Genomic DNA, 11894 nt, shown 5'->3' with positions numbered 1-11894 from the left:
CCCACAAAAGCAGTTAGAATCAACGATTGATCAAAGTGCTCATCAGCTCGTAAGCAAGTATTAAGGCAGCCAAAATTGTTTCTCAAACCTGACATTGTCAAATTCATTAAGATGCCAACAAATGACAACTGCCCAATAGAAAGACCAAATTAATGCGCTGGAAAGTACACATGTAAAATCCAAAGTGATTCAGAAAAAATAAGGAAACATCACATCATACATAACAAAACACCAATCGTTATACTTCCGCCAAATTGTGTCCGATCAATCAAAAAACGAATCACTTTAATGAAAATCACTCCTTACACCTTCACCTGACTATCCGGTCCATTTTTCTGAACTAAAAATCCTGAATACCCAGTTCTCCAGCACATCATACGACCTGCCAGCATTGTTAACCTTAACACTCATTAATCCCCGATTAGCGGTTGCATAATCAGCGACACATACAGCCACACAAGCTGCTCTGCACAACGAGACGCCTCTGCATCTCTCTTCGATTTGGATGGCCATGCAACTACCAGATAATGTCTACCGCATGTCGTGCTCACATTGCCAAAAAAACCATCAGCACCGTCCGCAAACCACTCCACCTTAAATGTCCACTACATACATTAGATTGGAAACGAGTCATTCCTGCGTCACAGTACCGTTCCATTACCATAACGTCAACTAACGCGCTCGAAGCATCCCATTTAACTTCTTCCACGAATTACGGTCTCAAATCTGAGACGCTACACACCAATAATTAAACACTTGTATCTTTAGGACAGGTCAAACGACCCTTGCCCTTCATGGATCGCGTACAACAACCTCTTCCTCATGATCTCCTGTGAACATCACCCACACCCATTCAGTACCAACTTTACTCACCATGCCAACACGTCACAACTAAATCGATTCATCTCCACCCATAACTAACTAGGCTACACGCGTGCACCCCCAAACAATGCAACCCCGCACCAACTTCCACCACGAACATCCTAACCTTGCACGAGTACGGAGGAAGCTTCAGGTAGTTTGCACATGTCATCACACTGGGCAGGTCTTTGTCCGCCAACGTGGTCCCCAACCCTGCTAAGGCTCCCGGTGGTGTGCTACCAAGTGGCACGCCGCTACCGTCAGTCGGGTGCTGCCAACCATTCAACCACCCCTCTTAATCAGAATCCCGCTTCAACCGACAGCATTCTCATGCACACCCAATGAAATGCCCAGATCTGCTCCAATCTCGGCTCATTTGACGCACCCAAACACCCCCCCACCCCCCAACACACATACACCCCACTTGGCATGTGCACCACATCGTTCACAAAACTCAATTCCAAACCCACTTTTCGAACGATCGTAAGCTTCGGATTCAATGCTGCGAGCCCCCCGGGAGGTAGCCGCGGTGCTCCCGTCACAAACCGCAAAAATGCTCGCTGATCCTCCGGACTCAACTCGCTCATAATGTCCAACAGCTGCATCACACCAACATCCTCATGTCAACTCCCAAAACCCAGCCCTGCCTTATCCTTTCCACACACACATGCACACCCCAACCCCATGCACAACCTACCTATTTCGTAAGAGATTCGTGCAAAACCAACTACTTACGTTTCGGATAGGCGGACTAGACGCAGTATAGCCATGATCGAATTTCATGATATCCGGAAGAGACTCCGGCTGCATTCCACAGACCCACACAAATATCAGGTCAGTACCTCATCTAACACATCAAACCATGCACTCCCTTCACTCCACCACCAAAACCATCACTCGACAGTGCGATTGCGCACACAATCTTACCGCCCATAGCTCTCTACGCCCGCAGAGCAGATAATCCAGCTCATCCTCGCTGAAAATTTGCAAAGAAGACAACGGGAACACCTGCACACTCGCATCCAACTCAGCATTACCATCAACCCTTGCAAATTCTTCTCCCACTATCACCCCAACACACCCTGTCCGACACCCACACCTCCTGCTGCAAAAACCACATGCCATTCACCACCACTCATGCACCACCTATACAAACCCCAATCACAGCCATAAACTCACCAGAACCATCACAACACCCCACTAGTATAAACGAGCATCCATCTGGCCCGGCTGCGCGGCCTTCTATATCACCCATCAACAACCAACACTATACCTGGTTGAAACCGGCTCGAAACGCCTCGATCTGAGCTGCGATTCCCACCTTCACCGTCGCCTCCACCACCATCGACACGTACTCTTCCAGGTTGTCCAGATCTACCTGAAAGTGAATGCAACCCACTTTAATCAATCCACGCCCCTACCACGTCCATTGCAGCTTCCCCTCAAACACAAAAAAATCACCACCCAGTCCAAGCCTCTCCACGTACCGCCACCTCCCGACCGTTGCTCTTCAGCTCGTACTCAGGGTACCCAGGAAGAGTGAAATCCAGGCAAAGGTCCTCCAACTTCGACCCCCTAAAATTCAATGCCTCCACCTCCTCCCGCTTCCCGCCGTGACCTTCCAGAAACTGCTTCCGTTGAATCAAACCTTGCATCTCGAACAGCGTCCGCCCCAGGTCCGGATCTACCGTCTGCATGTCGTACAAGTCCAACTCCTGCACCCAACCACCAACATCAACTGCGTCACACACACGCCTCTTGCAAAATGCTGCTACCGTGACCAAGCCACAACCACACACTCACAACCCCACTTTCGAACACACCAACCGTCCCGAACCAACCCATGCAAACCACACTCCATATCCAACAGCGTCTCCCCATCACTAATCCACTTGCCTGGCCCAGAATGATCTTGCAGAACGCTGTTGACAACGGCACGTCCAGCAACCGTCCATCTTGCAGCGCCTTAGCCATCACTCGCCCCAGCAGCCGAAAGTGCTCCAATACCTTCCAGTAATTCTTGTTACTCGCAGGGTCCGTATCCGGATGCCAAGGACGGGGAAACAACCCCTGCGGAGCGGTAACGTATTCTATGCAACTCACTTCCCCCTCCGCGCTCCCCCGACCGCTCTCTCCCGTCGACACCGCCTCCACCTCCCCAACCATCTCCACGTCCGCGTCCATCGTGTCCACCTCCGCCGACTCCACCCCCACTGTAGCCTCCGACTTCAACCTCATCTCCGACCGCCACAGATTCAGCTTTTCCTTCTGCAGCTCGTGGCTCAGCAGAGTGTAGAACTCAAGCGTAGGACCCAGCCCCGTCCCCACTTCCCCAAAATACTCCACTTCCAACACCGCCTTGTGCCCCGCATACAGTTCCATCACCTTCGCCGCCGACTCCAGAATCCGCTGTCGAGACACCCGCACCTTCTGACGCTGCAACCTCCCCACTCTCAGCTCCCGATCGTTCGATGCCGCTGACCCGTCCGCGTTCTGCTGCTGTTGCAGTCTCTGCAGCGCCCGCGACAGCCCGAAGGCCGTCGAATAGAAGTACTGCCTCCGGGTTTCGAATGGAAACAGAAATGGGCAAGCCCGAGTCAACTGCCCACACCAAGAAGGCAATCCACCACTGCACAGCGCCAGCGCGTCTTGCATCTGACGTGCCAACTTTGGCGTCAGCTTGCTGCTCAAAAATTCCTCCCGAGGAACCAACGGCCCCGCCCCTGGGGACTCCTCCACCCTATCCACCTCTCCTGCGGCGAACGCTTCCCATGCGCCCTGAGCACGCAGACGAGGTGCCAGCCTGTTCAGCCCCTCCAACACTCGCAGCAGCAACAAAATGCTGTAAGAGTTGTTCGATTTGTCCAAGTCACAAGGCAGTTCTCCTTGCAGCGTGCTGTCCAGAAGCGACGCCTGCTGCCACGAGCCGTCCATCGCCGACCCGCATCCCTTGCCCCGAGGACTCGCGCCTGCCGATTTCCCACTCACGCACAGCGACGCCTCTCCGTTCGCATCTGCCCTCTGGTACGTGATTGTGTACACTTCATCCCACAGTCTGCGTCCACTGCCCCCGCCATGCTCCGACCCCCCATAACGCTCCTCCTCATCCTCTTCCACCACCGCCTGACGCTGAATGGCCTGGAATATTGTCGACATCCGGTTCAACTGGTTTCTTCCTAGACTAAACATCAGCTTGGGAGGCGAATTCGATGTCATCGCCGCTCCTAACGACTTGCGTTCACGACCACCACCCCGACTGCCGTTCACACCCGCACTCGCCAGTGCTGCCGCCGCGTATGACAATGCACCGCGAGCTCCTGGCGTTCTCATCCCACTTGACTCCGCACCCGATGTCAAGGTCCCCGTCCTGCTCGCCACGCTCGCATCCCCCGAGGGTTGCGACGCTTCACTTGACGAGGCTACGGCCCCGCCCTCCGCGTCACCCAGTTGCACGTCATGAACTCGGTCTCCCTTACACGACGCCACTGGATCGTCTCCGAAATCCTGAAATACATACGCAAACAAATTTTCAACGAACTGCCTACTTATGCTATTTCTACAAACACAACTACTTCAATACCACCCACTCCGGAGTCCCAAATCCACATCAATGACATCATTGAGTAACAAACAACAGTCGCTCACATCGTCCCGATCATCCTCCTCGTCCTCGTCTTCCTCCTCAGAGATATCGTCTTCGTCCATCGCCACTGCTTCCTCCAACTCCACTGGCGAAACCTCCACATCCTCCTGCCACTCCCGACATCATCCAAAATCCACCTCTCAACAACCTTCACACACACCTCCTATACATGCAACCTTCAATGTCCATCAATACCGCGAACGATTTGCTACGGGTATGCATACCAATCTCACCACCACAGCTTGCTAATATCGATCCCGCCTATGCCGTACCTCATCAAACACGACTCCTCCACATCGCCATGGCCATGGCACCAATACTAGTATACCTGCAATCTACGGGCCATCCAGTAACAATTCTACCACGATTCATCACTGCTCAGACTCCCACGCATGCATCCATCCCACAAACGCACGGTGTATCCCATTCACCTTACCATGTCACTAAAGCCACCCACCACCCTGCCACAACTCATCATCACCATGCCCAGAATATCATCCCATCAAGAAACCGTCATCCACACTCACTCTTACTCTGCCCCCCTGACAACCCACACACACCTCACTTTCGCCTTCCGATGCAGCCTTCCCAGTTGACGCACTCGCAGCTGCTGCACGACGTCGAGCAGCTGCATTTCGGGTCTCCGGTCCGCGCGACTCGTCACCGCCCGGACTTGTCCCCAACGACCGATTAACGGCTTTCCCCTTGCCTTTCGTCCCACTCGCACCACCCCAACCTTCCGAACTCCTCCCACTCCCTGCCGCCGCCACGGCTGCTGCTGCTGCCGCCGCTGCACTTCGAGACCGCGTAGACGGCCGTCGATCTGCATTCGGCACCGGTATGGGAGCACTAGCCTCGCTTGTGCTCGCTGCGCCCGCCGCTGCTGAGGATGTCCGCTCGTGACGCTTCACCCGTGGCCACAGAAAGTCCTCCACTGCGATTAGTGTTGCCAGCGGTTCGATCAGCACGATGTTGTTCGAATAATCTCGCACAGACTTGTCCCCCGTCGCCCTGCACAGCCGCAGCTTAAAAGGCTGGGTCAGCGCACTCAAGCCTGCCGCGATGCTTGCCGTACCGCTGTTCGACCGAGGTGCGTGGCTCAATACCACCGGAAATCGCTCCAACGATGCTAGCGCATTCTGCAGCTTCCGCACCAGCAGAGTCAGAGGGGCTTCGCTGCTGCTCACGCTCACATCCCGAGGCAGTGTGACCTCTATGAACTGCTTCATCCTCTTAAGCGCCTGCTCTCGCAGTCCTGGGTCCTCCACGTTTTCCTTCGTCGTGTTGCCGCACATGAAATAGTTTATCAAGCTCCCCACCACTCCACTCCCCACGAATTCGAACGTCGATACGCCGTCCCCCGCACTCAGCTCTCTCAGCAGTTCTCTCACCACCGCACCGAGCTGCTCCTCGCTCAACCTTGCTCCTCCCCTACCATCTCGACCCTTCTCCTTCCCCTGTCCACCACCTATCTCTCCGTTCAGCTGCGCGCACAACGTCTTCAGCTTTCGCAGACTCTCCGTCACGCCCTCTTCCGCCGCCCCTGCGTCTCCAGGAAAGTGCGTCTCGCGTATCCTCTTCGCACGCGCGACCGCGCTCGCCCGTAGCCCAGACCGGGTCGCCCGCAAAGACTCGCCCCCGGAGAGAGGCGAAGCGATAGTCGTAAGTGACGGAGCGCTCGTCGACAACCCCGCCTCTTCGTCCGTGCTCCCCATCGACTTCCTCCTGCTCGACCCTCCCCTTCGAGGTCGAGGTGGAGGCAGGATCCCTCCGCTAGCAGTCACCACTGCATTTGTCAAATCCACAGACCGAGACCCACCTGGTGGGGACAAAACTCCCACTTGCTCCGAAGCTATGAGCGTGTCCAGCGCATGCACTACCCCTTCCTTCACAAACATCTTAGCAAACACCTCCGGAAGCTTTTGCATCAGCATTTCCGCTATCTGCAACGCCATTGTCAGAAGCGACATGTCCTTAGACGCCAACACGCCCGCCAAGAAGCTGCAACCAATCCCACGATCGAAGCAAGGTTATCAACCTCTCCACTCAAATAATTTCTAACCACCATCTATTTCCGTGTAAAGTCCCCACATTCCCATTCACGTCTGTATACCTCGATATGTTCGACTCCTGCAGCAAAGACTGCAACATCTCCGGCGTGCTGAAGTGGATCAGTTTGATGATCGCCGCCAAACACTTGAGTCGAACCGGAGGATTCACGCTTGACCCATACACCTGCCACGGGCACCCACCAAACATTGAGTCTAAATACCCTCAAACGCATAACACAACTCCATTCACGTCGCAACATCTATCCACCGCATCACCGCCCCCTCCCATCTTGCGTCACTTCCCTCACCTGAACAAGCACTAGGAACAAGTCGTTGCCAAACTGCTCCAGCAGCTCCGGCTGATTTCGGAGGAGTATCTCACGAGCCGTCGTTTCCACTCCCACGCCACTCCCACATTCCTCCGCCCTGCTGACGATTGTCACCCCCGAATGCTTCCGTCCACCCCGAGTTCCGCCACCCAAAGTCAACGACGCCGACGACGACGACGCAGCTAAAGGGACTGCCTGAGCATCCGGCAGTGGTGGCAGCAGCTCATTCACCAGCGTCACGATTTCGTACAGCTGCTCCCACACAACTCACCCACTCCATGTCAACGCATGCTCTCACTCTCAAAGCTACAACACTCCACTGCTCTGTCCTGACCCTCGCTTACCACAGCAACACATTCATCATCCCATGTATCTCATCCACCATGTCCTCACCCACTACTCCACCTAAAACCTCTCTTACCGAACCTTCATAAGCCACAAACAATCCAAAGATGCGTACCTGTTCTGGTGGCCTGTTCACGGGCGAGGCAGTCACGGACGTGCTCGAAATCAGCCCTGACCCTGCCAGCACGTCCTTCAGGGTGCTGCTTATCCGAAGCTTCAGTAGACTTTCCGCTGCACCAGCTGAACCGCTCGCACACGTCGACAACAGCCGGATCAAGCCCTGCACACAAACACCCCTGCCACCCTCAGAAACGCCGTCCCTCCAACATCACCCGCATCCACATACACAACTCACATCTACCCACATCTGATGTCACGCCCTCCCCCCGCCCTCGCTCACATACCGTATACGTTGACGTGCTCAGAGACGCCTGCGGAACCAGGCCCATCGATGAATTGCCCACTGAAATCAGGCGTGCCACTTGCGGTATTAACCCATGTGAACATAGCATGTCCACCTTCTCCGACGACGCTCCGAACGCTTCTGCGATGCGACTAAGACACACTGACGCTTGCTCCACCACCTGTTCCCGGCCCACATTATTAACCCCCAATACACTCTTGGCTCAAATTTCGATCCATTCACACAGACCATCCACTCCTCACCCATTCAAGCACTCCATTTTCAAGTTAATACTCATACCTTCGAGTCCTGATACTGCAACATGCTCGTCAGCAGAGGAACGGCTTCCGTCACGAAATCTGCCGCATCTGAAGGTAGCTGTCGGCACATATTTGCCGCGGTGGAAACGGCAACTCTCTGCACCCACCGCACGCCCACAACAGTCACACTTGCTCCGCGAAAAGACTCGCCACTACTTTCACATGCCCTAAACCTACTCGCTCCTTTACCCGCATACCTCGCCCACGCCCAAGCCTACCCCATCCCCATTTCTCGCCAACCTGTCCTACACAATGTGGAATACCATTTATCCCTACACCCAATCTCACCCCACGAATCGCAGTTCTTTTCACACCTTCCGACATCACACGCCCTACAGCAACCAAGCATCTACTTAAACAGCAGCTTGCTCTCCACCCACCTTCACGCATGCCTCTCACAAATGCTCACCTGAACACCGGTGGAAAAGAAATCCAAATACGACAACACCGCCATCAGTGCTCCCGCGCGCAGGCACGCGGTCGGATGCTCGTGAGAAATCTTCTCCAATGCCTGCAAAGACTGCACACAACCCCAACACACAATCATGTTAACCACCCTCCACATGCTACACCTCTCTCTCTTCCTACAAGGCCGGCATTTACGTTGCATCGCTTCCTTGAAGATCTTAACTCAACCTCCAAATTAACACAACCATCCCTCTACTAATTACCTGCCGCCAGAGATACTGCAACGATACTCACAACACCTACCAAATGGCAGACCCACATGTAACTACAACACATGCCACCACTGCACGAAACCACAACCACCCGACTCTCCATCGTAACCACCTCAGACCAAAGTCAGACTCATTACTATTCGTGTTTCCGCCATCCACACCATCATCGTCACATGGATTCACACAAAACAACCCATAGGACATGCCTCATCCACAGCCGCAATTCCCAACTCATCTCACGCTTTGCATCCATTTCAGCTCTACCTGTTCTGCTAGGTCGATGTACTCGATTGTTAGCAATCGGGCGCAAAAACACGGTACGGCACCGTAGTGCACCACCGCAGCGCACGAAGATGGCAACACGTCGCACAAATGCGTCAAAGCCCTGGCCGCCAGCAACATGATATCTGGACTGTACTCATAATTCAGCAACCCTACTAGAACCGGCACGAATGAATCCACGGAAAAGCTGCTCAAAGACTCTTCGGTCCCAATCGACAGAAGCTCGCACAATTGGGACAATGCTTCTAATTGTCGATCCTCCTCTCCATCTGCCCGCAACCCTGAAAGGATTCTTTTCAACCTGCTGTTTTGATGTGACGAGAGCGTTGGCAAGGACATCAGATCACCAAGGTCGGCACCGAGCTTTCGAAGCAGCCCATGGAGGGCGCTGCTGGCGGAAGCGATGTCCTGATGCAAATTGTTGCCTACCTCATCGTCGCCACTACTGGTAGCAGCGTTGGTAGCGTTTTCTCTTTCTTCTCTCTCCGCTTTCTTGTTCCTTTGCCTTACCCTCGCGTTACCTTGCTCTTTTTCCAGTTCTTTCTCTTTTGATTTCTCCATTTCCGTGTGCTTTGCTGAGGTTCCCCGCTGCTCTTCGTCTTTGTGCGGCGGGTCTGGGAAAGACTTGTCAGTCTCTCTCCGGCTTGACGATTTCCCGTGATCCTCCCTGGAACTTGATGCCACCGCTTCTGCACCAGTCTCCATTCCTTTTTCTACAGTCTCTTTTGTAAATGCGGCAGCAGGTGTGGCGGTAGACGTGCGAGTGGAAGGGCGGGTGCGAGGAGGAGAATTGGGCTCAGCGCCAGATGCAGACGACGCACTAGCACCGGTAGAATGTCTTGTTCTCTTCGATGCACGCGCAGAAGTGGGAGGGGATGGCCGATGTGTCGTGGCCTCCACCCGCTTGTGGCTGCGCGTTTCCATAAAATAACCCCAATCCTCGTCCTCGCCCCTTCTCCCTGCGTCCACTCTCTTCCTCTTCAAGCCCCGCCCCAATTTAACGACAACGGCGCCTGCATCTTGTCGCAATCGATTCCGCACTAAATAACTGCCCACTTGAGAGTTATCTGCGATTCGCAATTCCTCAGCGCTTCTCTTAATCCGGTCGCCCGTGCAGACCTAACAGCTAATCACAAAGAACTATCTCAGTAAGGCTGATCTTTCCCCATCAACCCCTGCTGAGGACAATCATCTCAAACCTCAAGATAAATTCAGGAACTGTGGTCGCTTTGGATAGCGTACAATTTAACACTCTTCCTTTTTGTATCGATAAAAGACAACTCACTTGAGATTTCAAAAGCTACATTACGTCTAGCGTGTAGAATAATACTTTTGCAGAACTAAATACACAAAATTTGCAGGTCAGAAGAACATACAAGCCGTCAATAAGTTAGGGAATCCGGTGGTGACATGATAAAGCGGATGATTTGACGCCCCTAAGTCAACAAATGCCCCTGATTCCAGCAATATTTTAGAAATAACGAAGAGCCAACATCCAAAACATTAAGGAACCTAAACATTGTTCCCCATGCACAAGACCATACAAAATCATTATGATATCATCCCACTTCTCTCAACTGAATGATATAAATTTATCATGAAGGCGAGAGAGCGCAAAATGCATAAAAATTTGTATCAAATACATGACAGGGACGTTCCTAATCCGAAATTAACAACGTAATTTTCCTACAAATTTGCATAAAAGAGGCTAGAACACAAAACTACTTGCCACGTCCACCAGCAAAAAAAGATCCACTTCCAAGTGCTAAAGGCTACAGAACTACGAGACACGTCGAAATCCAATCAACCAAGACTTGAGAGAAAACACTAACATATACGACAGACTTGCTCTCATGTCTAAACTCTCATGATAAATCCTAAACTAAAGCGGTACACTACGAGATAGATACCACAATTACGCCCAGACCTCATCTCAACCCCAACAACCACTCAAACAATTGTCAAATCGATAGAAAGCCGTACCGCGATCGACTTCAACTGCCGCAACAAGATATAAACCTAAATGCTACGACGAAATTGCAGCGTACAGCGCACCGCATCACCACCCGCCTCTCACTCCTGCCCCTCCTCCTCGTTCTCTCTTCCCAACACCACTCATCGACAAACCCACCCACCTGCTTCGTTCTCCACGACGACCACAACCGCCCCTCACACCAGATCCAAACGCCAGTCAACCATACCCTAAACCTCTCCCCCACGAGAACGAACAAGCCAACCTCCAAAACCACCCAAATTGACCCCTCCAACACTCCCCAATCCTACACCTCCCACAATACGCACCGCAATTCACATCACCCGGCGAAAAACCCCAACCAAACCTACCGCATCGAGAACGCAATCCCGTCCAACCGAACAATCAAAAGCCGCAGCACCGCAATTCCGGAACAGGGGGGGAGGTCAGCAACAGATGAACCGGGAACGGAACTTCAGAAGCTGCAGACAAAGTCTACAGACAACCGGCTCTCGACGCGGCCCGCAAGGGAAGATTGAGGTCGTGAGAATGAGCGTAGAGCATTGCCAAGCCGAGAGGGATTGAACCCTGACTTACTTACGGGAAGAGGAGGGGATTGGCAAAGAAGCAACTGCACACGACAGGAGTTTCCGGATTCCGCCTTTTGCCACTATTATCACGCCCCAGATCTTTTGTTGCCCCTCGTCGTCGTTGCTTCGCCCCACTCCGCCCCCTTCTGCCCCGCTCGCGTCGCCTCTCTGCCCTTCTTCGTCTTGGCGCTGCTACGAATCAGCCCCTGCCATGGATCCTCGCCCCCCATTTCGAGGTAGTCAACATTCTGGGCCGGCGTTGATCTCGACCACCTTTACATGTGCCCCGCCCCCGCTCTCCCTCCCTTGCCTTTTACTTTTTAGGTCTTAATTTGCGGTTTGTTTGCGTTTTTCGTTTTCGTTTGCTTTTTCAGGCGGGTTTGACCTTGCCACGTTACTTTATTGGATGTGAATGCTG

The 11894-nt window shown here is 53.2% G+C and overlaps 1 protein-coding gene across 6 annotated transcripts; it reads right to left on the bottom strand.

Moving 5' to 3' along the window:
• Positions 1-254: 254 nt before the first annotated feature.
• On the bottom strand, positions 255-11669 carry LOC112282802 (E3 ubiquitin-protein ligase UPL3). 6 transcript variants are annotated; one of them, XM_073534086.1, is made up of 19 exons: positions 11258-11669; positions 10291-10368; positions 8897-10040; positions 8362-8472; positions 7933-8049; positions 7634-7813; positions 7345-7509; positions 6864-7136; positions 6618-6739; positions 5065-6505; positions 4507-4611; positions 2758-4365; positions 2349-2576; positions 2135-2239; positions 1789-1869; positions 1597-1665; positions 1332-1460; positions 989-1132; positions 255-830 (listed from the first exon to the last, which is right to left on the bottom strand). In XM_073534086.1, the coding sequence occupies exons 3-19, from the start codon at positions 9836-9838 to the stop codon at positions 765-767; spliced, it is 5886 nt and encodes a 1961-aa protein (XP_073390187.1). In that variant the 5' UTR covers positions 9839-10040; positions 10291-10368; positions 11258-11669; the 3' UTR covers positions 255-764. The 6 variants fall into 6 exon arrangements, with proteins under 6 accessions (XP_073390187.1, XP_073390189.1, XP_073390188.1 ...); XM_073534088.2 differs by lacking the exon at positions 11258-11669 and adding an exon at positions 10898-11196; XM_073534087.1 differs by lacking the exon at positions 10291-10368.
• Positions 11670-11894: the final 225 nt, after the last annotated feature.

This window comes from Physcomitrium patens, chromosome 5 (genome assembly GCF_059467195.1).
Source record: "Physcomitrium patens ecotype Gransden chromosome 5, ASM5946719v1, whole genome shotgun sequence".
NCBI classification, from domain to species: Eukaryota; Viridiplantae; Streptophyta; class Bryopsida; order Funariales; family Funariaceae; genus Physcomitrium; species Physcomitrium patens.
This window is presented reverse-complemented; position numbering and strand designations above follow the sequence as displayed.